This window comes from Diaporthe citri (assembly GCF_014595645.1).
Source record: "Diaporthe citri strain NFHF-8-4 chromosome Unknown scaffold_1, whole genome shotgun sequence".
In the NCBI taxonomy this organism is placed as follows: Eukaryota; Fungi; Ascomycota; class Sordariomycetes; order Diaporthales; family Diaporthaceae; genus Diaporthe; species Diaporthe citri.
Genome location: NW_025064846.1, coordinates 561,322 through 586,397, shown reverse-complemented (window position 1 = coordinate 586,397; position 25,076 = coordinate 561,322). Strand labels below are relative to the sequence as shown.

Genomic DNA, 25,076 nt, shown 5'->3' with positions numbered 1-25,076 from the left:
TTCAGAGACCGACTATCGCATCATGAAGGCCATCGCATTTCTTTTGAGCTTTGCCGCTTCGGTGGCTGCTCATGGATACGTCGATAATGGAACTATCGGGGGAACCTACTATCAGGTATGGGCACAAGCCCTGCGGTGCGGCTTGGGACAGAGTTACTGACATTTCTACTAGTTTTACCAACGTGAGTCGGCTCAAGCAAGACTTTCCCGTGACTGTTTGAATGTCTGATATTGACGTGAGCGACAAGCCTACACTGATCCATACTCTTCACCATCGGTTAGTATCTGCCCTCAATCATCTATGTTTACTACTTACCGATATTCATCTCGTCCAGCCTCAAAGGATCTCGCGTGCTATTCAAGGCAACGGCCCTGTGACCGATGTCACTTACGCTGATCTCCAGTGCGGCGGGTACACAGATGGCGGCATCGTCGGAAGCCAGCCTGCTCCGCTCCACGCGACGGCCGCTGCGGGCTCGACGTCCACGCTCTACTGGACGCTATGGCCAGACTCGCACGTAGGACCCGTGGTCACGTACATGGCACGCTGCCCCGATGCTGGGTGCCAGAGTTATCAACCCGGCACAAGGTAGGCGGCTTTGGATTTGCATCTCCACTGCAGACCTTACTGTTGAGAGTTCCCATGTCGACTAATAACATGTCAAATCTCCACAGCGCCGTCTGGTTCAAGATTGCTCAGGGAGGCCGCACTGGAACCTCAAACACGTGGGCCGATGTAAGCATCCAATTTTGATTAAATCAGGAGACGGCCATGCTGACTAGCTTGTAGTCTTCCCTGATGGTTGCTGGCAATGCCGGAGTCAAGTACACCATCCCCTCCTGCCTTAAGGCAGGCTACTACCTCGTGCGCCACGAGATCATCGCCTTGCACTCGGCATATGCTTATCCCGGTGCGCAATTCTACCCTGGATGCCATCAGCTCAAGGTCACCGGCGGCGGCTCGACCACCCCGAGCAACCTCGTTGCCTTCCCCGGTGCCTACAAGGGCAGTGATGCGGGCATCACATACGACTCTTACAAGGGTGAGTACAAGCAGGCAGACACCAGACTGCTCTGGAAATGTTCTGGCTAACATCTCGCAGCGACAACATACACGGTCCCTGGTCCAGCTATTTTCACTTGTTAGACGGTCTCCTAGTTGATGCTTGGGGATATTTTCGGCTCTGCACATTATTCTGTAGTAAATCTGCATATTCGAGTCCAATGTGCTCGGCCTTGGAGCTCAATATCTAGTCAATTTGAAACAGGCCCCTTTCGCTCGTCTCCGGGGAGTATGTCATTACCCAGGAGTTGAATGCCTTGCTCAAAGTTAGAGCAAACTTGTGCGGCTCGTAGATTGACCCGTTGGATGCCACAAGTCCTCGCGAGAATAGGCTCAAGCGGAGTCCGATTCTCCCGAATCACTTCTCCTCAACCTGCCGCCTAGCTTTAGCAGAGACTAGTGCTCGATCAACAAAGCCCAACCGGTCCTGTCCCCAGAAGAGCTCATCGTCGACTACATAAGTAGGCGTACCAAAGATCCCCCTTCTCTCAGCTTCGGCAAGGTTGGTTTCCCACTCCGCCACTATGTCTGGTTTCTGGGGCTCAAGAACCAGCTCGGCGGCTTCTGGACCTAGGGTGGCCGCTGCAATTTCCTTGAGCGTGGCCAAGTCCGCAATGTCGCGGTCTTCCGCCCAGAGAGCGCGCTGAACCGCGAAAGAAAATCCCGAGACATCATAACCGGCCTTTTGAAGCGCTATGATGGCTTGCGCTGAGGTTTCGATAGTGCGGCAAGGATCTATCGATGATTGATGTTAGTGACTGGTGACTGGCCGCGTGGCAAAATGATTAAGCAGTGTCACCCCAACAGCATGGGCAGAAACCATGCACACCGACCAAGGTGAAACGAGCTGCCGGAGTGTACCTACAAAACTTTGGTTTGAGATTCAGAGGGATGTCAAGGTATTTCCTCCAGCGATCGAGCTCGGCTTCATGGTATTGTTGCCGGCTGTCAGGTCGAGTTCTAAGCGGAATTCCTCCATTTGCCTGAATGACACGAATTGGGCGATGGATGAGCTTCACGCCATGCTTCTTTGCGATGGCTACCATGCGTTCTGCACCTAGGTAGGCCCACGGCGAAGAGATACCGTAGAAGGCCGAGAGCGTGACTTGTGATTCCGCCATCTGTTCCGTTTGTGATGACAGTGCACACGATGGGTGGTAATCTTCGATAATTGAAGTTAGACCCTGATTTGAGAGTGTTTGGAATCCGAGCGCACAACAACGTCCGGTAATTGGTAGGAAACAATCAATTGGTTTCGACGAGAAAACTACGGAAACTCTTCTTGTGCGATTCGACGTCGGAGAAGGTCCGATACCGGGGATTCTACACATGTTTTTTTTTTTACCATGTGCTTTCAACTACCCTCACGCAATTGACCGTGGTTCTCACTCGAGTAAGGCGTCGAGTTCCAGGTGTCAAGGTTTCAATGAAGCGAGGAATATGCTTTGAATTGGACATACGGGCAGCTGTCATTGAATATAGTCAAATAACTTGAAGCAATAGATCCATAGAGCTGAGGTCTCCCACCGTTCAATGCGGGTGGATATATGGTGGTTCGCCCAGCCTCATAAACCTTACCCTTGACAAGCCAGGACACAATCAAAGACCCTTGACTGCTAAACTTATGGAGAATTCTTAGGTGACCAACCTTGGATATAATCAAGTGCCAAGCCCTCAATTTTGCCACACTTTCAGTTTCTTTTGCCCATGTTGGTAAACTGCATTCGGCAATGCTGATTGGCCTTTCTAAATACTGGATGGGACTGCATATAATTTTCTTTTCCTTCTCTTCCTTCATCGGGAATCACGCAGCTCCTAGCGGTTCGGGTCTACTAGAGGTTCGGGCCGTTTGCAGAGGTGACGAATCCATGGTCCCAGTGAGATATTGGGGGCAAGAAAGGTGAAGGTGCCCATGAAAAAGACCAAAAGAGGAGGGGGGTGAGGGTTGTGAACGGCAGCGTCGAAATGATGTCTGCTCCAAACGAGAAGGACACCGCCTTGGTCTGCTGGCCGTCCCCGGCGTGCTGTGGCGCCGCTCGGGAGCTTGGGCGGGAGCGAGCTCCGGAGTTGGGGGGGGGGGGGGCGCTTTCAAGGCTGTGGCTACAGACATTGCCATAGGCACACTGGACACTGATATTTCTAATAAAAATCTATTTTCTAAGTATCTAATCTATTCTAAAGTTTAAATCTCTAAGATGTTGTACAAAGATGTGAAATCTAATTACGCAAATAGTCTAAAGGACGTCAAACACAGGCATACTTTGGTCTCAAGGAATGGCGTGGCGTGGCGCATCATTAATTCCTCCGCGTAAGCCGAGTAATGATCCCCTCCTGGCGCGCAAAGAAGGTGTTCCTGGTGTGCCACCGCGTCCTGCCGGCGTCCCAGAACTCGAGCCCGAAGCTGCGGACGATGAGCGGGCTGAGCAATCTCAGCCTGCAGCTTTTCGTAGGCAGCCGGTGTGTGCATCAGGTGGTAGAACAGTGAGCGGAAGGAGATGGCAGTTGTGTCGCTGCCGGCAAAGAGAGCCCCGAAAGACTCCTGCTGGACATCGGCCCATCCGAAGTCGACCTTTTCTCCCTTCTCCTTGTAAATCTGGAAGATCTGGTGTGCCATGTCTTGTCTCTCGGGTGAGACGCGCCCGTCGAATCGCTCACGTTACTCCCGCAAAACAGACAAAGGGGATCATCTTGTCGAGAGCCCAAATCCAGTTATTGTGGTCCTCCCTGTCCTTCATGAATCCAAACATCTCGCCATAATAGAGCTCACCGAGGACGTCGAAGGTATACCTATGGCAAGCCATTATTATCTCTGTGGCTAGAGGGACGGCGGTCTCTCTTATCAGTGTATCCATTCTCCAAAATCGCACGCCGTGGACTGGTCGGCGTACTCACCCAGTCGCTGAATGAAGAGCTTGCTGCTTTGTGGAATCACGAAAAGGGCAGAGCATCCCCCAGAGATAACCTCACTCAGACTTGCATTGAAAACAACATTTTTTTTTTTTCGTTGGATAACAGATTTAGTTAGGCTAAAACAGATATGCTATGTAAATTCTCAACAACCCATATTCAGTGACGAGCTGCAGCAAGTCTGGAAAAATCACGACTGTTTTTTGATTGGAATGTGACCCGTCGGGCCGGCCCTTGCTGCACGCCATTGTGCCACGAGAGAATTCGAGTAGAGCTGCATAAATTAAGGTTTGGGGCTCAACGTCCCTTCCAGCATCCATCCACACCCTTCTGATTTCTCAAGTGGTGCACACAGGGATGAACAATCCCCTCTATACTTTGCAACTTGTGCCGTAACTCGGTGGAACCTCGAAATCCAGTTACTACTAATTGACAGCAGTCGAATTTATATTTGAATCTCTTCATTGTAAGAATGCTTGGACACTATGGATTTCCTTGGTATGATTCTATCCTGAAGGCCCCATGAACCAATTGAATGCCGGTCCAACTCCTACTCCCCGCTATGACCATGCATCATATACGTCTTCGTTTGAAAAGGACGACAGTTCTAAATCATTTGTAAGGTCTCATACTTTTGTACTTATTTTCCGATGCCGCCATTCAGATCCTGAAGCGCCTCTCGTCGAAGATGGGCGGGCTTCTCAATTGGCTCAGAGCCGCGGCGGCCTCGAGGGCCTCTTCCTGGTGGAGCTGCCGGCTCGGGCTGTCGTGGACTGATTGAGCGTGGGGCGGCAGCTGGGAGTCCACAGTCCTTGGGTTTTGGGGCAACATAACCGGCGCGCTGGCAAACGCGGACGAGCTGTATGACGGAGGCGCCGTTATCATAGCCAGCTGGGTGGCTAGCTGGGACGGTGGCGGAGGGGCCGAGGGTGTACCCGTCATTGCCGCCTGGCCATCTGGCTGCGCTGCCGGGGTCATACCGACAAAGTCAAGACCTCGGCAAGGGCCTTCGAAATTCTTTGACTGTGGATCTCTGTAAAGGAAGGCACGGTTTTGCCAATGTTGAGGCGATGTTGGCGACATATCTGAGGGCGGGCCTTCCACAACAACAATTGGTTCGAGTGGCTTGGCCAGAGGGTATGGTCGATCACTGTGTTGGCCTTGATACTTGTAGCTCTCGAGATTCTCTGGGTGGAGAGGTGCCAGTCTATAGGCTTCATCAGGAGTACCGTGTCGCCTTGATTCGGTAGGCTTGCCCGTGTTGGACTGCGAGACCGGACGACGAACAGGTATCGGGGGCGGGAGGATAGCACTCTTCTCTACCCGAGTGGCCGTAGCAGGTTCAGTCTTGACGACCTTGCCCGAGCCTCTGCCTTTCCTCGCCTGTGACGCTGGCTTCGCCCTGGATTTCGCGTTGCCCGCTGACGAGGCTGGCGTGCCGCGCCCTGATTTTGAGAAAGACATGGGCTTCGGCTCGAAAATGGCTTTGGGCTTTCTGATCCTGTGATGTGACTTGACCGCCGCAAGGATAGAGTTGCTTTCAACCATGCTATCAGGACTGCCACGCGAGTCCACCACTGAGGCCTCTTGGCCGACTTGTGCTGTAGGACTCGTGTCATCTCCTGAGCCTTGAGAAGACACTTTGTCTGCAACTTTCACATCTGGGTCCGCCTTTGGCTCCATCGTGACAACAGAAGCAGGAGGCTCGCCACTAGATGTGACCCGTTTCTGGTGATCGGGGCGTTCTGCACATAATGAACCAGCGCCGGGCTTCTGATCCTCTGCGTGGCCGGTTTGACGACTGGCTAGATCCTGGACAGCATTTGAACCAACAGCATCACCCTCAGACGTGGCGACTGCTGGAACCGGCTTCCTGGTCCTCGCATTCTTAAGGCGTGGGCCTCGGCCCTTCCTCAGTGCTTGTTTCGGCGCGACCGGTTCTGCAGGTTTCGAAACAGCTTGCCCAGCCCCCAGAGGTTTCCTCGCTGATGCAGGTGTCGTCGACAGCGTTGAGTACTTCTTCACCTCACGACCACTGATCAAGGCCAGATTTGCCATAATTCTGGTTGTCCAATACGCCCCGTTATCCTTGTGCTCTCGCTCAGAAACTGGCCGCTTGGGTGCAGGCTTGGGAACAGGACAGGGTTTCGTTGCCGCCTGTGAACATTTCTTCTCGGCCTTTTTTGCCATGGTCTTGAGTTCGCTCACAGGTGTTTCGTCAGCACCTTCGCCCTGACTATCTCTCTTGGCCACTGCCTTTTCTGAGTCGACGTTGGTTCGGCGTCTTCTCTTTGTGCTTCGAGATTCCTCGTCAATGGTACCGGGTGGCGACCAAATGATAGGCTTCTTTTCTTTCAGGTCGTGTACCCAAGCGTCACAGTCCATTTCTACCCAGAAATCAATTGTGTCCGCCCAAACGCTGTCAGCAGGCTTCGTGTAGTTTACGAAAATAACTTTGCCGTCCTTCTTGTTATGTATTGCTTTTGCAAACTCCTTGACGACGGTCTTGAGGCCATGAACTTTGAGACTAGTGCCCATGATAATCAGCAAATCTGGCGCAAGGGACAGGTCATGCTGAATGATATCAGATATCCGCTGCGACTCGGGATGTTCTTCGCCATAAAGGACAATGTCCGGTCGCAGCTTTCCAACGCCAAGCGCACGTTTGCCCTTTTCTTGTCTGGCGGTAGTCGCATCCTCACAGCGAGGACAGGGTGGCTGATGACCTGACATGGTCTGCAACTCTCGATCGCCTTCGTCCCAGTCGATTACGCCTCTGCACTGGAAGCAGCGAAGTGAACGCAGCGAGCCGTGGAGATAGACGCACTCTACCCCTCGGTCTGGTTCGGGCGAGGAGGGAGCCGTCTGGGTGCCTCCTTGTCGGCATTGATCTTTTGCTCCGTCTGTGGCAATGGGCTGCGCCGTGTCGTTTGCGCCGTCCTTCTCCTCCTCTTCGTGGCGCCCGTCGGTTGGCAAGGTCTCAGCAACCGGCTCTGGGCGGTCAGCGCCATCAGATGGGAGGGAGGCGATCGGAGCAGCTGTGGTCGCTGTTGCTGCAGCAGCTGCCGCCGTCGCCGTCGCCAATGCAGCGGCAGCCGCTGCTCGTGAAGCTTTTACAGAGAATCGCGACCTGCTACCTGGCCCGAGCAGCAGGCGAGTGGACAAACCCACTTTATCCTCTAGAAGGTCGATATTTTGAGTGTAACATCGAACCATCCTGCCAGAGTCTCGAAGATGACTGATAAAGTGATGAGATCCGGTGGGATAAGCCTCTCTGGATTTCTGGCGAAGGTTGGTGGCGAAGGTATAGAAGACAGAGGTTTTGACGGGGTCTGACCATATGGAGGCGTCGAAAAGATCACGCCCCTTCATAGTTGAAAGGCTTGCGCGCTTGAAGGTCTGAGAGTAATTGAAGGGTCGTGAGGAGGGCGGCGAATCCTCTGCCTCAGACGAAGACTCTGGTGAAGTACACCTGCTGCTGGATGTGGGTGATTGATGGAATGCTTCCTCATAAGGATCGGAAAGGATTGGCGGAGGTGAAGACAGGGGAGAGCTATATGTGTTTGTTTGGGCCCCAGAGTCAGAGGATGTTTGCTTGGGAGTCGAAGATCCAGACGATGAGGCATTACGTGGATCTGAAGAGCATTTCGGGGATTTTGGTGCATTGCGCCCATAGCATGCTGGATCTCGTTGCTGCTGGTGCGAGGATCGTGTCTCGAGTGCCGGAGAGCTGCGCCGCGACGACCGTCTCGAGGATGCAGCTGTTGGAACAGGTTGGGCTTGGACTCGTAAATCCTCGTGAGGGTCACTCTTATCTTCCCTGTTATTGTCCGCATCTTTGCTGCATAGGCCTCGACCGTTGGACTCGTGCTGAGAGTTCTCTTGTGCATCCCGTTCGAGGGGGGTAGATTCCCTTGCCAGCACTGATTTCTCGGTGAGCAGGTCAACCTCTTCCTCTCCTGGGTCTCTCCGCTCATGTTCGGGATCGGTCCCTTCGCTTGGCCTCGCATCATCTTTGTGTGCTGGGTCCCCAGGATTTCCGCCTTCGCTCGCGTCTGAGATCTGACTGTCGTCTGGACTCAAGACCTTGATGCTGTCGCCTTCAACTGTCGGTTCCCTGTCCAAGTTTGGAACACCGACCTCGATGGTATCACCGACTAATGATGTCTTTCTGCGCTTCTTGGGACGCAGCTCGTCACCACTGTCGTCTGATGAAACCCCATTTGCGCGGTTCTTGGATCCATCTAATCTGGCAGCAGCATCGAATTGGCTTTGAATCATGGAATACAAGCCATTTTCTGAGCGAAAATCCTGCAATACCGTCAGCGGAGCGCATGCGAAGGGTGCATGTGTGCAAGCGAAAACACTCACAGGAATTCCGGAATTGGTGCTGATACCGGCCCCTGTTACGACCACAACTTTCTTTGCCTTCCACAGCGAGTCGGCAATTTCCTGGAGGTGGGCTGCTGATCCAGCCTGGACGTGGATCGTGGGCATTTTGGGCTAGTACAGAGTCTTTGCAACGGCAAGCCCGACACTGGTTAGAGAAGATCAGGGCTTGGAGCGCCGCCGGGGCAGACACCGCCACGGCCTGGTGGCCTGTCTCCCACAGTCCCTAGTTGACAGGGACGGCCCTGACCCAGGGAATGGTCCAGGGCTGTATCCTTTGGTCCTCCCAGTTGCCCAGCAAGAATCTCTATGTGGCTGCTCTGTATGCCCGTCTCGTCCATCCGTGGTTTTAAACGCGCTCCCGGTCGGACCAGCATGTGCTGTGGCCTCAGAGTGCAGACCGTCGTAGCTTCAGCAGGAAGCGAAGGCCACCGCAGCGGCAATACGGGTATCTTGGTGAGTATCCTTCACCCCAATCAGCGGTTTTTGTCTTGCCGGCAGTGGAGGTATCACGCCACGGAGTCTCGCCTGGCGGCTTGCGCCAAGGGCCGCAGTGACTGGTAGCCAAAGAGGCCGCCAGCGACTCAATTCCTTCGCGAGGGTGATCCGATCGTTGCGTAGTGCTCGGGGAGGCTCGCGGTCGACCGTGACGTGGGTGATCTGGTATTGAAGCTCGAGGCTGTTTCCGTTCCAGGGACTCGGCCCAACCGATATAGTTCCAAACGGTGAGGAACTGGCGGGACAAGGGCCAAAAGAAGATGGAGCGAATTCAATTGGGACACCAGAGCCACAGAAAATGATATGCTAGTCGGGTTGGGTGTTCTGGTCACCGTGGTTGTTGTCGTCGCTGTCAGCGGTGAACGCGCTTGGGATGCGGGAGACAAGGGTCCGAAGTCGAGGCACCGCGTCGGGGCAGGTACTTATATAGAGACAGCTTTCTTGTCGAGGAGTAGCTTAAATACTGGTCGGAGATGGGTGGCCGTCGGGTCGCAAGAAGGGTGCGGGCCCTGTTGTCGCTTGTGTCAATCAGACAAAGATGCTTGGTGCGGTGAGCTGGCCTGGGGACTTGTCCATGCGGTGGTGGTTTGTCCCTTGATGTAGAGGCGCGAGCTGCATGTAGTCGAAAACATCCCCGCACAGGCCAGCGACAGCACCAAGCTCTTTGGAGTTCCTCCCAGCCTGCGACCCTCCACAACGCGCTGGAGAGAGAGGGCCGAGACCCCTGTTTCTTTGAACCTGTCCTGATCATGTTCCCCACTGTTCGTCCCCGGGGGGCGAGAAACCTTCAACAAGGTACCCGGGTTTCGGGAGTTGCCGAACACACCGTACCAGCAAACGGGCCCTCGTCTCGGGCCCAGACAGGACAATGTGGTTTCTGCCGTGTACACTTTGTTTGACAGCCACACCCATCTCCTGCATCTGAGTATGTCTATGCCAAGACATTGTCTGCTCCCCTGCCATCATTGAAACATCTGACTCTCAATTTTGTGGACTTCACTCTGAGGCACAGACCAAAATCATCCTCTGCTGAGACCAACAGACGAAAAGACCTCTTCTTGCTTCAGTTATCATCAACCACTCAGCCTCTTTAGCTTGTCCTCCTACCCTACTGATTCCTTTATGCCGACCTTGTCCATACATCCCCTGAGTGAAAGATCTGCATCTGCTTCGACCACCAACCTTTGGATGGCTTGTGCTTCCTCTTTGACAAGATTGAATTTGACCACAAGTCTGGATGGTGCTGGCCACCTCAGTCCGCCATCATACCTACAGAGGTTAGCAGAGCAGCTCTGGGGTGACAAACCTAGCTTTCCTTTGCATTTAATTTAGTATATTAGGCAAATCATGAGGTCTACACATTCACAAGTTCACAGCCGCATCAAATCAGCTGAACTTGTGTTTGCTGGACCCGTGTCTTTGCCCTCTTCTCGGAATATTAACGCTGTCGTCAGTGCCACAATGAGCAGTGCTCTAATACTACCGTCTACACCATGAAACCTGCCTGTTCTGGATTAGTCCCAGCGCTCTGCTGATCTGGTGGCTTCGTATCTTGTTTCATCGTATTTCAGGCTTTCGCATGATAATTGGGAATAGTATGTGAATTGTAGCGGTTGTGTGAATTGGGTGTGGGTGTGTTGGGTATGGGTACGTTGGATGTGTTGGGTGTGAGTGTACTAGGCGTGGTATGTATCTGTGTACCATCCATTTTTTTCTGTGTGAATATCCGTTCTCATTGGGGAAGGCACGTGCAAATTGTGTGCCCTCATGGATTTTCAGTCATGCGACTCAATGCCAGGCCTGTGATGCTCCTGGGATGGTCCAAATGATCTAGAGAGGAAAATCGTGAAAAGAGGGATTAAGCCACGAAACCTAGAGCCCATGAGTTTTGAGAACCACCTTTGCTCCACCAGGGTTATCATGATCGAAGAAAGCCTGCTGGTAAGATAGCCTCAGCACAAAACGAGTAGCTCGGGGCACCAAAGGAATTCTCCTCAGGCCTGTTCCCATCAAGCAATGCCAATAATGACATCTCAGCCCAGACATGCGCTATCGAGGGCTCAAATATCTCAGCCGGTCAATGGGAAGCTCTGCAAGGACAAGCAAACGGAAAACGAAAACCCCAGCACGGGCAAGGGTCCTCCCGGGAGCGCTTCATCGCCGTTGCTCGCCTATGAGTCTGTTTTGTACCTCGCGTGCCTCATTCCATAGGCAACTAGCCGCTGCTTATCGCGTCGTGGGCTATGTGCCAACGATTCATTACTGTCGGCCATTGCACAAAAGGAAACCATCGCTGGCATGATCGAGAGAATCAATCATGAACATGACCTCGTGGAGCTCGCATAAAAAATCGATGAACGTCACTGGCTCAGAAGGACCCAAATTCCACCTAGAACCAAGGTTAACTGTTGGAAGGTACGAGGGTCGTATGCCAATGCGCTAACGCTAGCCTACAAATAGGCTCCTTCTGAGCGTTCGATAGCGGGAGACTTCTCTCCTCAACACAACAATCAACTATCGTTTGCTTCATTGCTTCATCATTAACATGGTGTTGAAGGCGGCATTCAAGGTTGAGATGGCGAGGCTGCCAGGGAGGTGAAGGTGACGGAGGAAAGGTTTGACAGAGATCAAGCTACCCCGAGAGCCAAGAGGGACGAGCCTAGCGTAATAAGACTGCGGCTCGTGCTGGATTTGTGCAAAGTCTCCGACAGATGACAAGAGCAAGCGGCAATGTTGTGACCGACCTCTGAAAAACCTTCCCACGTGGCCGGGACGTCAACACTCGTCACACAAATGTCGGAAATGGTGTGCAGCAAGCAAGACTAGCTCATCCACCGGCGAGGCTCGCAATCTTGATGACAGGAAAATTGTCCAAGATTCGGTGCACACTTCCGCGGGCATTGGGGTTTCAGGCTCGTCACTACTGCTTTCTCCGATTCTGATCTGCGCTCGAGCCCCCCCTGTCAATCGAGCACGCAACGGCGGCATGGTCAGGCCCGTCCAATCACATATTACAGTTCCTATAGCACTACATCATCCACAAATGTCGCCATCGCCCCTAACGATGATGGATAACTTAACTCGCATACCAAGTAGGCAGGCGGGTGCGTGCTCGCCTAGGGTCCTCCCACAGTCCCAGGCGACTGGGTCGGCCGCTTGAAGTGCCGGGACGATGGGCTATCAACTTAATAAATCCTGGACCTGCTTCCTTCACCTGCATGATTGAAACCAAGCTCCTGTCCAACGTCGCACCTCGCCCTTCTGAAATACACCACCTCCTTTCCGAGAGGGTCGGTGTGTTCTGCTCAGATTCACGTCCGGAGCTTAGTGGCCATCCTTCCCCGCAAATATGGCGGAACAAGGCGTGCAGTATCGCGACGAAAAGGTGGAGGAGAAGCAGACAGCGAGCCCGGGCTCCTCGTCCGACAAGGAAGAAGCCGGCACTGCCAACATCAACGAGAACGCTCTTCTCCGGAAGCTCGACATCCGCCTCCTGCCAGCCGTTGGAATTCTGTACTTGCTCTCCTTCTTGGACCGAAGCAATGTCGCCAACGCCCGGATCGAGGGTCTCGCCGACGACTTGGGGATGACCGGCAACCAATATCTGACTGGCTTGACACTGTACTTCATCGGTTACGTCCTGTTCGAGATACCTTGCAACATCATTCTCAAGAGAACCTCACCACGGCTGTGGCTACCTACGCTTACGATCGCGTGGGGAATCGTTGCCACGCTGCTTGGAGTCGTCCATAATCTTGCTGGGTTCTTCGTCGCCCGCTTCTTCCTAGGTGTAACTGAATCTGGCCTGTTTCCAGGTGGTGAGTGAATTGTGGCGCTCTAACCTGATGTATTCACCTCCAGTTGGGGCTGACAGGACGGAATGTAGTTGTGTACTACTTCTCAATGTGGTATAAGCGACGTGAAAGGCAATACCGGATATCACTCTTCTTCTCTGCCGCAGCTCTTGCAGGGTCCTTTGGCGGAATTCTGGCCTATGTAAGTTGAACCGAAATACTTACACGATAAGGACAGACTCAGTACTGATAATGCATTCAGGGAATCAGCTTCATGGCCGGAGTTGTCTGGTCTAATGGCTGGCGATGGATCTTCATCCTCGTAAGTTGAACTATATTGCATTTGAGATGGCCGCATCAGCACTTTTGCTAAATAATGTTGCTGTAACAGGAGGGTCTCGCAACCATTGTAGTCGCCGTCGCTGCATACTGGTTCATATACAACTACCCAGACACCGCCGGTTTCTTGACCGAGAAAGAACGAGTTGTGATCCAGACCAGGCTCTCCGCGGACAGTGACTCAACGCACAATGAGGTGTTCACCTGGGGGAACGTTACCAAAGCTCTCAAGGACCCCAAGTGTTGGCTCTATGGCTTTGCGTTCCACACGATGAGTCTGCCCCTATACACGTACTCTCTCTTCCTGGTACGTAAAACAGTTTCTCTTTCTTATTGTCACCTGGTCGCTTTGCTGATCATGATTACAGCCAAGTATCATCAAGTCACTTGGATACACAGCAGCTAGAGCCCAACTTCTGACCATCCCCCCGTACGCTTTCGCTTTCATCACCACCCTGGCAGTGGCAGTCCTCTCCGAGAAACTCAACAAGCGCGCCATCTTCGTGGCCGGGTCAGCCGCCTTTGGAGCGATCGGCTACATCATCCTGCTCGCAAACACCGATCCCGTCGGCCGACCCGGAATTTCACTATCTCGGGACATTCTTCGCGGCCGGTGGAATCTACCCAGCTACCGCCTTGGCCCTGTCCTGGCCGGCTATCAACGTCTCGGGTCAGACCAAGCGAGCCATCGCGAATGCCATGCAGATTTCGATCGGAAACTGCGGTGCAGTTTTGGGCACGCAGCTCTACCGTGCCAACGACGGGCCGCGTTATATCGTCGGACACAGCTTTGCATTGGGCTACCTCTTGGCAAATGTTATAGTGTCTGGTCTTCTGTACTGGATCCTGAAGAAGGAGAACACAAAGAGGGAAGCGATTGCTGAGGAGGTCAAGGAGGTGGGCCAGCTGGACGACTGGACCCTCGGCGACGATGACCCCAGGTGGCGATTCCAGTATTAGTGCGGAGGCTTTAAAGTTGATGTGGAGTCCAGATTTGTCACATTAGTGAAGTCTAGAGTCTCAGGCTGTTGAGAGACGGAGATGGATACCCCAAACTTGCGACAGGAGTTCCCATTTGCTCATGCAGCTCTCAGCCGTACTGCAACCGGTCGCTCGCGTGATTGCGGGAGGCCTACCGAGAGGGGTTGTTTCTTTAACGGTCCATGTGATCAACCTTCATGCCTGGTACGTTACAACCATTTCAGTCTCAATTCGACTAACCATTGTTCGGGTCGGCCCAAGTATCCTGGGTCCTTGCTCAACTAAGCCTGAGGCGCCTCTCGTGTCCACGATCCGTGAGGCTTGATAATACTACGACCAATGTTTGATTGCGTCACATTGCACACCACCATCCTCTGGCGGAGGCTTGGCACCCTACCTACGCAGATTGTTTGCATAGGCGTGAGCAACACTGTCTTGCGGTTGGTTTAGCCTACAGCAAATCGCCGATTCCAGATCGCTGCGGCCCGAGAAGGATATATCACGTTTGTGCGTCCGTTTTCTGCTCCTTTCGACATGCCCAATTTTCGTCCCTCGCGCTGGCTGTACAGGATGTTGCCCAAGGATGATCCTCTCATTGAATCGAGTCCCCACGGACCGACGCATGTCATTTCTCCTCCGTTGTCGCCGGCTACAGAACATGCCATCCAGAACACGTCTGCGAAAAGAGCCTGGTGGCGTCGCAACCGGTATTTCGGTGCGCTCCTCTTCAACCTCGCCGCCTTCATCCTCCCTGCGCTGTACAGTACCCTCTCCAAACTCTGGATCGCAAACATCGATTCCTCAATGGTGGTCACCAGCGACGTGTATACGTACATGGGCACCGTCTCCGAGGTTTTGAACGAGGGCCTCCCCAGGACCGCATGGGTCATCATCGGCGACAAGGCGTCCCGAGGCCTCGTCCAGCGGCTCCAACTCACCCACACGCTCATCCTCTTTCAGGCAGCTCTTGGTCTCATCCTAAGCGTCGCCTTCGTCTCAGGTGCATCGACGTTTGCCAAAGGCTTTGTTCCCATCGAGGTCCGACAGGCTAGCTTGACGTATGTGAGGATCAGCGCCTTCTCGGCCCTCAGCGGCACTATCGAGACGTCCGTGGCAGCTGCCACCAGAGCGCTGGACAAGCCTGATGTACCTTTGATCATCAGCTCGGTCAAGTTCGCGATCAATATCGTACTTGACCTGATAGTCATATCCAAGTTCCACGTCCGGGGAATCACACCAACGGTCAACACACAAGCGGCCATCCAGCTGGCCTGTAACCTCGCATCCGCTTTTGTCGGCCTGGGGTACTTCCTCTACGCAAATTCTTTGAACGTATCCCAAAGTACTTATTCTTCCCAGCATCTGGATGAGAGCCAGGTATCTTTGAGACCAAGCCTCTCTGCGCTGAAGGTCTTGCTCCGCCCTGGCTTCATCACCTTCGCCGAGTCGGCGATTCGCAACGCCCTATACCTCTGGCTCGTCACGACCATCGTCGCGCTTGGAACAACGTATGCTACAGCTTGGGGCATCTTCAACACCATACGGTGGGGTGAGTGAATCAGTCCTCCCAAAGTGTGCCATATGCTCACCGGCTTCTGTTGTAGGACTTGTGATGGTACCAGTTCAAGCCTTGGAAGCTACATCCCTTGCTTTCATCGGTCACCGATGGGGTATGCCAGCTCCCTCCGAACTTGATACTCGACGAGGACAGGACTGACCCCCTGCTTCGAATAGGACAGTGGCGAAGGGACATCGGACCTTCGACAAGACGACCCAGGGCGTCATGGCCAATTCTCTACCGCTTGGTGAAACCAGCCTGGCGATCGATGGCTCTAGCTCTCATATTCGAAGTACCACTCGCCATTTTCCTCTCAAGATTTGGCGCATGGCCTTTCGCATATTACCTTAGCGGCTCTGAAGAGGTAGCAGATGTAACGGAAAGGATGTGGAGGACCATTGACTGGTGCTACATCTTTTACGCTATGTCCACCATGATGGCTACTATCTTGCTGGCGACCCGGCCAAAGTGGTATCTGTACCAAAGCCTGGCAAGTAATATACTCTATGTCTTGCCGTGGGCGATTGTGTGCCAGGTCAAGCGACTGGACGAGGCGAACGCATGGACCTATCATTCTCTTATCTTTGGTGGCAGCTTAGTCTTCAGTTTCGTTGACATCGCGATCGTTGATGGGCTCTGGGCCTGGACTTTGAAGAAAGGAAGAGCGAGGCTCGAGATACTCAGGGATGTCTAGCTTGGCCCAATCCAAGGTATTCTTTCCCAAAACCAATACGACCATGAAAGTTTCAAAAGCAAGGGAGACTAGGTAGTGGTCTACAAGAACCCTCATTCCCGCTCGCAGGGCCATGTCTGCTGGTATTACCTATTTCAAGACAGACCTGTGTTGCAGTTCGAGCCAGAGTGCTTAGCAGGAGAAACTTGGAACCTGGAGGTCAATGGTCAAGCTCGTGCAAAATCGGAATGAATGGAGATTATGATCTATAGACCGATTTTCACCATGAGCAAATCCCTCCTCATTCGCCATCTAACTTCAATGTCGCCTCCCCGACCATTTGGCCTTGACACTCAATGCGAAAATGCATCCAACCCAGATCATCCTCAGGTATGACTACAAGCGTGTACTCGACTCGATAGACGAGGGACCTATCTGGAAGCCACTTGTACTGGAACAAGCTGAAATCTACCGACGTGAAGTCCTGTTCGATGGTTCCCACTTGAACAACAGCTGCAAGAAAATGTTGTTAAAAGTTGATCCGACCTGACAAGCTGAGGATGCTGTAATCTCACAGTGATGATTCAATCTCTCTGGTGCAAGAAAGCTTCTGCTCTCGAATATAGGGTATCCCCAGATCTTAGTCGATCTTTCAAAATAGAGAGCGTCGCAATTCAGATGCTTTGTGGTCATCGAAGTAATTTCCTCGCCCTGTGTTGCATCCTGAAGTCAGCATCTTGCAATTACTTCTGCAACGCGTCCTAAAAAGGCTCAAACAACGGTATCAGTTCCCGGACCCTTCACGAACTTTTTGAATGAACCAGTCGACGCTGGTCTGGGTTTTTTTAAGGCCATCCCAAGCGCAATAATAGGCCTCTTCTTCGGAGTCAAATCCCTCACGGAAAGGGAACAAGAGATGATGCCCTAGATGCGAGCGGCTTTTCTTCTTGCTCACAATTGCTCCATTGAGGCCACGGAGCGCTGCCCCAAGGCACACCGCTTCCCATCTTCACAATTTAGTTAATAAGACTGGGTGCCAGTCTGGCAGCGTATAGGTTCAACTTACGACTTCTTAGGGTTGATGACCTTGATGCCCTTCGGTCTCCACATATAGTCCACCTTTTCGAAAAGGTAGCGAGACTCACCGAATCCACCGACGAGCATGATTGCCTGTTCGAAAAGATATCATTATATGGTATATCATCAGGGAAATTAGAGATGGCAGCATACCCCTATACGCAAGCCTTCTTGCTCAGTCGCTCGAACCTGTTCTTCGATGAGATGCATGATCTTTCCAACAACTGGATCGAACAAGGATTTCAATTCCCACCTGTTATCAGAATGGTCAGAAATCTGTTCAAATGGGTCCTCCTGGGGCGTCGACCTACATTTTTAGCAAAACTTCATCCTCATCATGATCATAATGCCCAGAAGCCTGGGTGGTCATCTTGAGCCCCAGACGATGCGTTTGGAAAGAGCCTGAGCCATTGAAGCCCTGCTTGACCAACTCGAAATCTTTCATGAACTTCGAATTCACATGTCGTTTCCCGGATGGCAGGTTCGTGTAGGCGGTGCCGAACCAGGTCTCCATCAATGAAATGAATGCACGGTCGATCGCGGTCGAGCCACACTTGCCGCCTACCGTCACATAGAGATGTGTCAGTTTGAGCTCAAATAGATTGATGTCCTTGTTCCGTAAGTTGTGTTCTAGAACAAGATTGGTTCATCATGTAGTGGAAGCAGTCATCGTACCTTCACTGACGCATGCCTGGTTCAATTCCAACCTTGGAAAATCTCTGGCGATCTTGTAGGAGGCGAGATCCTGAGATTCCCGTGTATTAGACCGTCGAGATGTATTTAACGCACAGCGTCGAATTGGAGGTGTAATCACTCACCACTGTACCACCGCCACAATCGCATACCAAGACTGCCTTCCCTACCTGTGTGATTTCCAAATTTATTAGCGGCAAAAAGCCCGATGTGAATCATGCGCGGGTAAAGACCTTACTAACCTCCATAAGAGGGCTTGGTCCCTTTGAAACTTCATCACTCAAGCAGAATATTGCTGCAGCTTCTGGCTCTTTTATGAGGTGTATCTCATCTTGCGGTCTGCTTCCAAACCCTGCCTTCGCAGCGGCGTTCACGGTGGAAGTCTGCGCTCGGAGCTACCACAAAGCCGGGTGTGTGAACCAGAAGCTGATGGGGGTGACGTACAGAATAGGGGCCGAAATCTTGCGTTCCAGTTCGCGCATAACATGATTGTACATCAGCGACAAATAGTCTGCCGCAATATCTTCCGCGGACTTCCCATCGACGGTGGCCTTGTAGCCTGATCCATAGGCTTTCCGAAGCTTCTCATCGTCATGGTATGTGGCGGGGGCATTTTGGTCCAGCAACAGTTTCGTCCAACAGTACGCAACTTGACCTGGTTCAACCTCATATCCCCAGGCCAAAGTAGGATGGTAAGCGATTCTCGACGGAACTTGCTTCTGGTTTGCTCCCCGAACCCCACTGGTCGAGGATGTCAATGTCGTCGACACTTGTCTTGTCAGAGAAGACATAACTGACCCCTTGAGTCAGGGTCAGCAAGAGCCTCATCACTGTTCAGGCTCACATCACATTTGGAGGCGACGCACCAGAGAATGTGGTCCCGTAGTCTACACCCACAATGAGTCTTCTGCTTTGGTAGGCCATCTTTGGCAGTTTCCTTTCACTTCCCGCGCTCAAATGAAAGATCAAAGCGAGAGGTTATGCCAAAAAGAACCCAAACGCCGCGAGCTTTTCGACGTCTCGGACTGTGGGCACTTGTTGGCGCCTGAAAGGGGAGAGGTAGGAAAGATCCTTCCCAGCCTTCACCGAATCGTCTTTCTCATGGTGGGGACCAGTACACTTCGGTCTGATGAATCACTGAGACGTGGTTTCCTTCCAATGGGTACTGAAGTGTACGACCACGAAGTCTACAATCTGAAATGCACACTAGACACAGCGTTTCCGCATGTTTGCTCACGAAAACCTGTGCTTGCAGTAGGGGTGTACATCGTAACGCATGTCATACAATATGATTGCAGTCCACGGCCAGCTGCAGTGCCGTGGTGCCATTGCCAACTCATGAACGTGCTGTAGTACCATATGTAGTGCAAGTGATGAGAGAATGAGGACGAGAGTGGGCTTTCATTGAAAATTCTTGTTTGAGCAACACGAGATTGGATTCCGGACGAGGACGGAAGCATGAGGCCGTTTCCGTTGCTTGCAACCAATATGAACTCATTGCCGACAGTGTCCTACGCTGTGATGCATGAAGGAATCAATACGGAGTTGACCGGCACTCACTTTCTTGGATTCGCACAGTCAAGCATACGGATTCCCGGAAAGAATAAGTTACCACAGCAACTAATTTTAATCCGGACTTCAACGGTTATCTTGATTATATCTCATGCCATTCAGCATTGGTTGCCTTTGCTTTATGACTATTAGCTCTCATGAAGACATATATTGTTTACAGATTCCTTTCTGAAATGTCAAAATCTCTCGAAGAGAATTGTGGGACGACTCTCGGGAAGGCCTGCCAGGCTGAAGAAGAAGTGGCGGAAGCAACTCAACCAAGAGAAATGGACCTCGAAGAGCTCATTGGAACTCTCTCATCACAGGTCGGGATTTCTTGCGACACGGATCATCGTGATTCCAGTTTCGAGCTGTCCCAGTCAAGTACTATCAAATCGGACGACGCAAGGAATCTCAAGAGGAGCGACCCTTCTCCCGATGGTATCAGGCGATCAAAATTAGCCACGCGAAGCGTATGTTGACGGTCTCATTTTCCACTGGCCTATTCATTTCTTCCAGCTGAGCCATGGTGATCATAGTCAAAATATTCACCTGCGACTCTGAGAAGGAAAGGCGTTCGTAAAGTGAATAAGTCAGAGCGCCATGAGACTGATGATCTGCAAAAGACAGAGTCACGGGGGCTCACCCTCCAGAGCCCATCGAGAGCTACGGAGGAAGATGCACCTGCGGCTTTAGTTTCGAGAAATTACAAATCTCACATCTTCAACCAGTCGTGCATCCGACAGCGAGATATCTTTGCTTGCAACGAATCAGATTCTGAGAGAACGAAACACTGCAATCTCCACAAGACTGCGGGAAATCGCGCAAGAATACGCTGAAGCATGGTCGGAAAAGGAAGCAGAGTATGGAGCCAAGATCGGGAGCCTCGAGCGACGGCTCTACGAGCAACATGAGACTGTCGAATCGGCCAAAGCCGCAGCAAGTCTAATCCTGGAGCAGAATAGGTCCTTCACATTGTCGGACGACGAAGTATCTAGGTGGCTCAACACCCGGGCCAGGAGCTGGTATGAGTGGGCCAAAGAGGCTGCGCACCGAGATTTCGAACTGGTCCACGAGAAGTACGAGGAGATCCATGCGCATTTAAAGAATTTCGTTGTCGAACAGGACGGAGATATCCCTGAAGAGCTCTGGAAAACAAAGCCCAAGAGACTTCCTTACCCGTTACTTCACGGCATTGTGGCCAATTTTATCTGCACTGAAATCTTCAAGAACCCTTTCTGGATTCTCGATGCTCTTCCAGCGGGGGATGAGAGTGGAGGCATACCGACTGGCATGCAACAGGCAGTTGCAGAACTCAATGAGGTACTGCTGCAATGTGAGTAGTGACCATGCATAATTTCAGGGCAACTGTTTTCTTCGACTGTACTGATACACCCAAGTGAACACCAAGAATGCACATCAGTGGCGTGCGCAGCTACTGCGAATATTTGCCATGGCAGGCGAGAATCCCACCCTGGCTACGTGCAAAGCCCGCTACGCCGACGCGCTCACCGACAAATTTTTGAACAGCGCAGCGAGGTTTTGTCTGAAGCAAGAGGCTGAATGGAGAGCATGCGAGAGGACGAATTTCCTCAAGGACGAAATCAGCAGGGCCCTTGAATTTTCCCTCCAGCTTTGGGCCCAGCGATCACGTGTGGATGCCGTGGACCTCCAAATGTTCCACCGCCACGATCTGGGCAAATACGTGCATTGTTCGGAGTTGATGGAGCCGCACCAGTCCCAGAGATCAGAGGCGCCAGAAGACTACCATGGGCGGCGTATGCTGATGGTTGTGCAGCCAGCGATCGTTGCATTCGGGACGGAGGACGGGAGGGACTACGATGAGATCTCAAGGGTATGGCTGAAAGCACGTGTTTTGATGGGGGAACCTGAGGGTGAGATCTCGGATGCCATGCTGGAAAATTGATCGGGGGCCCGGGTTCACCGACCACAACTTGACGTGTTCTCTGAATCGGCTGTTGCAAGAAGCACATCTGTAGACTTATTGGTATTTTGGGGATTCTCCAGACGGTCTAGACTGCTTGTCTCGTATTTCCGGACAATGTTTACCGCAACACCGTATGCTCGCATGTGTAATATAAAGTGTCCTGCTGTTGCACCATCCGATGTGCGTACCCATGTGTTTGCAGCGATACCAGCTGTGATCGGCAGTGTTGTTGATCTCATTAACACAAACGGCGAGAGTGGTTGATGCGGTGGTACGAGGACCAGGTCTATAGGACACAGATAGCGCCGTCCTTGATAAATGCATAGCAAAAAGAATGACAGAACATTCGAGGTCAATCTAAGAAAGACTGAATTGCGCTGACTTATAGTAGACTAATCAATCCCAAGGCTGTCTTCTCATCCGCTTGGGGTTTCAAAGATGCCGTTGCTCACATGCCAGGCTTGTGATGTAGGTCACGTGAAATCGCGGCTGGGACTTGGCGCGGCGAAGCACAGGGAACAACAGCATTCTTCTTCACTCCCTACCTTTGGATGGGATTTCCGAGTCATCTTGTGGCCGCTGAGATCCAGGCACCGGACGAGAGGCGCCAGGTCAGAACCTTTCAAACCAGGGCAAAGATGGACCCGCGCGGCCGTACACGCGAACCTTTATTAGTTGCGTCGTAGGTTAGGTGCTGTAATGACCATTGGATCGATCAAAGCGAAGCGAGGTTGGAGAAGTGGGTGGCTGGGAGGCGACAAGATGGACGGACTGGGAATGGCCCTGTCGTCGCAGTGGTTCGCTCAGTGGCAGCCAGCGATCGAGAAGCCCGGGCCGACCCCACTACGCTAACTGTGCGCTTGGATGGATGCCAGTGCCGTGTACCGTCGACCTGCCCACAAGGGGCCCCGCCAACGAAACGTAGCCCACACGCAGCCCACGCCCGCCCGCTTGCCCGCGAACCGCGTCGCCTGGTGACTGCAAATAAATGCGACGGGCATGCGACCAACCGACCGACTGCTTGGTTGACTGGTTGATTGATTAAATTGATGTGAAAACATTTGCCATTTGGACACCCACGAACATAACCCCACTCGGTATCTGTCAAAGAAAGGTGACTTGTCTCGTGCCGTGCAGAGCCCGAGCAATCAATCTTTGTGTAGGTGTTGCGTTGCTGCTGCTACCGCTGCTAGGCAGGGATCACCCACCAAGTGCCAGCACCTATCGGTTTACCGCGCGCTGCGCGTCGCAACCACCTCGCCCGTCCGCCCACCAGCCTGTCTGTGTGTGTGTTCCGTCCCGCCTCCCGTCGCCCGCACCGTCGCCAGTCACCGTCACCGTCACCGTCACCGTCAACCACCCACCCTGTTGCAATTCCCCGCCGAGTCCACCACCCCCCGACCCGCACCGTCTGCACTCGCCCATCGCGCGCATGCGCCACCACCACAACTCGGTCTCGACGCCATCGCCATTGTTGGAGGACCCGGACTCGGACCTGGACCTGGACCTCAGCACAGCGCCCCATTGTTGACCATGTCGCGGCCTGCTGACGGCTTGCCGAGTCAGGCAGGACTCGGTGACAACAGTGCCTCCAATGCCACAGCCAACCCGCTTCTCTCTCGCGACACCATCACTCCCCATTCCGCTCCCCGTCCCCAGGACGAAGATCACTTCGAACCCAACCGATCGCGCCCATTACAAAAGCGCTCGTCGTCCAACAGCGACTCGCAGGCCACCAACCTCTCCTCCGACGACTCGAACCGCGTCTTCTCCCCGCCCATGATCGAGCCCGCCGCCAGCGATGGAGGCCCCGGCAGCGGCCAAGGGTCCAGCCAGGAGTCGCAACTGCTCCAGCTGTCGCAGCTGGCTGCTGCCCAGGACAAGCTTCCCGGTCATGCCCCGTCCGTCCGCTCTGCCGTCAAGAGGACCGCCGACGGCACCATCAAGGACCCACGCTTCTCTCCCACGGCCTCCCCTGGCCGGACCGCCAGCCATTCCAGGAACACGAGTGCCGTGAGCGCTGCCTCTACTGCTAGCAGTCGCGTCACCGAGGTAAGTTGGCTCTCGACATCTTCTCCCGCTGTCCTCGGCACTGCCGTGAACTCGTAAGCAGATACTGACGCGTCATGCTCGCAGCTGTCCTCCGAGCTGAAAACACGCCTCTCCTACGCCCTGCTCAAAGTCAACAACGGCTGGGAATCGCGGAACATCAACCAGGTCGAGAATTTGGCATCGAGGGGCGGTTCCCCGGCGTCTAGCAACTCTACAATTCCCGGCGCGCCAAGATCGTCAGCCAGCCCGCGCATTCAGACTTCACATGCCCCAGCGCCTCTGACTCCACACGCCACCTCATTACCCATCCCAGCCCCTGAGAACAACACCTCGCGAGGCGCTCCAACCAGTCCAGCATCCCAACACGCAAATCCCCAGCTCTTGGACGTTCCCTCTCTCGCCCCTCCAGTATCGATACAACCACATCACAGCGAGGGCAATCCTCGGCGCAATCCGAATCCAAAGCACACCCCCAACTTCCCACCGTCACAACCGCACCATGCCAGTCCGCGCACACCTTCCCTGGCCTCTTTGAATTTGTCGCCCGGTCCCAGGGGTTTGCAAGCTGCCGGGGACCCAATGGTGGTCTCTCCCACTCACAACAACCGTGAGAAGGATGCCATGGAAGCCCTACTTTTCATGAGCAGCCCGGGCAACTCTGCGAACCTCAAGCAATTCCCGAGACCAGCTCAGCCATTTGAGCGTGTCCGCAATGGTGCGTCCGCCGCGTTCACATCACAAAGGACCGCCTTGCCTACTTCAGCACCGAAGAGGAAGAGCCTGCCAAACGGCCGTCCTACCCATAGCTCACAACCACTGCCCTCGGCGCACTCGCCCAAGAAGCGCGTGGGCTTCGGGAGATCTCATAGCACGATGAGTGAGATGGAGATCGACGACCCAACGAGTCCTCGCCGTCACGCCGGTTATGCGCGTCCGGCTGTCCCACCACGGAAACCAAATGGCACAGCAGCAGAGACGTTGCCGCCACACGGAAAATTTGCGGTGCCGCTCACCTCGGCATCCGGCAGGCCCACGCGACCCAAGCCTAGAATTAGGTCATATGAGGACCTTGACGCAATGTTGGACCGCGTGGCAGCGGAGGCTTCATCGTCGGACTCTGATGATGAAATTGACCTTTCTGGGTCATCGAGAAGGCGCGAGGGTTCCGCCGGCATACGTGGATAAATGTCGGTCGCCTCTTGACAGTGTAGCTGCTCGGGGACCCTACACCCCGCTGCTCCGAAAAAAGTTGCCGGGAAAGTCTCCCTTCTGCATCCACGACCGTTGTCCACTCCCGGCTGTTTGGTTTTAGTTCGGGCCGTGCCGGGCTTACCTACGCTTTTCCATCTATTACGGCAATCATGTGTGGAGTCTGGACCCCGGATCCGATGTTCGGCTCCATGCATGATTTTGCTTCTTCTCCATTTTTGAACTGGACCTCGCCACGTGCTCCCGGCGCGGGCTCGAAGGACCGACTTCACGTTGACTGCATGTTTCAAGCGTCATTCTTCTGCTCATATATACAACAATTCTGCCTCTTTTTCATCATTCTT

At 53.3% G+C, this 25,076-nt stretch overlaps 9 protein-coding genes across 9 annotated transcripts; 4 read left to right on the top strand and 5 right to left on the bottom strand.

Moving 5' to 3' along the window:
* Nucleotides 1-22: 22 nt before the first annotated feature.
* INS49_000162 (uncharacterized protein) lies at nt 23-1,147 on the top strand (the record flags this gene model as incomplete). The annotated part of the gene is made up of 7 exons (XM_043161000.1): nt 23-115; nt 173-182; nt 249-277; nt 336-589; nt 676-736; nt 791-1,043; nt 1,104-1,147. 7 exons carry the CDS (start codon nt 23-25, stop codon nt 1,145-1,147), a joined length of 744 nt encoding a protein of 247 aa, XP_043029506.1.
* A 274-nt stretch (nt 1,148-1,421) lies between these two features.
* Nucleotides 1,422-2,184, bottom strand: INS49_000161 (uncharacterized protein; the record flags this gene model as incomplete). Its single annotated transcript, XM_043160999.1, has 2 exons — nt 1,422-1,798; nt 1,929-2,184. The coding sequence occupies 2 exons, from the start codon at nt 2,182-2,184 to the stop codon at nt 1,422-1,424; spliced, it is 633 nt and encodes a 210-aa protein (XP_043029505.1).
* Nucleotides 2,185-3,358: 1,174 nt separating this feature from the next.
* On the bottom strand, nt 3,359-3,677 carry INS49_000160 (uncharacterized protein; the record flags this gene model as incomplete). Its single annotated transcript, XM_043160998.1, has 2 exons — nt 3,359-3,482; nt 3,544-3,677. 2 exons carry the CDS (start codon nt 3,675-3,677, stop codon nt 3,359-3,361), a joined length of 258 nt encoding a protein of 85 aa, XP_043029504.1.
* Nucleotides 3,678-4,630: 953 nt separating this feature from the next.
* INS49_000159 (uncharacterized protein) lies at nt 4,631-8,467 on the bottom strand (the record flags this gene model as incomplete). Its single annotated transcript, XM_043160997.1, has 5 exons — nt 4,631-4,993; nt 5,081-6,650; nt 6,798-6,963; nt 7,780-8,281; nt 8,342-8,467. 5 exons carry the CDS (start codon nt 8,465-8,467, stop codon nt 4,631-4,633), a joined length of 2,727 nt encoding a protein of 908 aa, XP_043029503.1.
* Nucleotides 8,468-12,206: 3,739 nt separating this feature from the next.
* Nucleotides 12,207-15,528, top strand: INS49_000158 (uncharacterized protein; the record flags this gene model as incomplete). Its single annotated transcript, XM_043160996.1, has 9 exons — nt 12,207-12,675; nt 12,744-12,853; nt 12,914-12,973; nt 13,043-13,297; nt 13,359-13,653; nt 13,721-13,943; nt 14,446-14,478; nt 14,541-14,575; nt 14,627-15,528. 9 exons carry the CDS (start codon nt 12,207-12,209, stop codon nt 15,526-15,528), a joined length of 2,382 nt encoding a protein of 793 aa, XP_043029502.1.
* Nucleotides 15,529-17,264: 1,736 nt separating this feature from the next.
* Nucleotides 17,265-17,793, bottom strand: INS49_000157 (uncharacterized protein; the record flags this gene model as incomplete). The annotated part of the gene is made up of 3 exons (XM_043160995.1): nt 17,265-17,372; nt 17,433-17,532; nt 17,591-17,793. 3 exons carry the CDS (start codon nt 17,791-17,793, stop codon nt 17,265-17,267), a joined length of 411 nt encoding a protein of 136 aa, XP_043029501.1.
* Nucleotides 17,794-18,367: 574 nt separating this feature from the next.
* On the bottom strand, nt 18,368-18,896 carry INS49_000156 (uncharacterized protein; the record flags this gene model as incomplete). Its single annotated transcript, XM_043160994.1, has 3 exons — nt 18,368-18,627; nt 18,686-18,772; nt 18,839-18,896. The coding sequence occupies 3 exons, from the start codon at nt 18,894-18,896 to the stop codon at nt 18,368-18,370; spliced, it is 405 nt and encodes a 134-aa protein (XP_043029500.1).
* A 914-nt stretch (nt 18,897-19,810) lies between these two features.
* Nucleotides 19,811-21,450, top strand: INS49_000155 (uncharacterized protein; the record flags this gene model as incomplete). Its single annotated transcript, XM_043160993.1, has 3 exons — nt 19,811-19,996; nt 20,298-20,859; nt 20,924-21,450. The coding sequence occupies 3 exons, from the start codon at nt 19,811-19,813 to the stop codon at nt 21,448-21,450; spliced, it is 1,275 nt and encodes a 424-aa protein (XP_043029499.1).
* A 1,554-nt stretch (nt 21,451-23,004) lies between these two features.
* Nucleotides 23,005-24,708, top strand: INS49_000154 (uncharacterized protein; the record flags this gene model as incomplete). The annotated part of the gene is made up of 2 exons (XM_043160992.1): nt 23,005-23,523; nt 23,608-24,708. The coding sequence occupies 2 exons, from the start codon at nt 23,005-23,007 to the stop codon at nt 24,706-24,708; spliced, it is 1,620 nt and encodes a 539-aa protein (XP_043029498.1).
* Nucleotides 24,709-25,076: the final 368 nt, after the last annotated feature.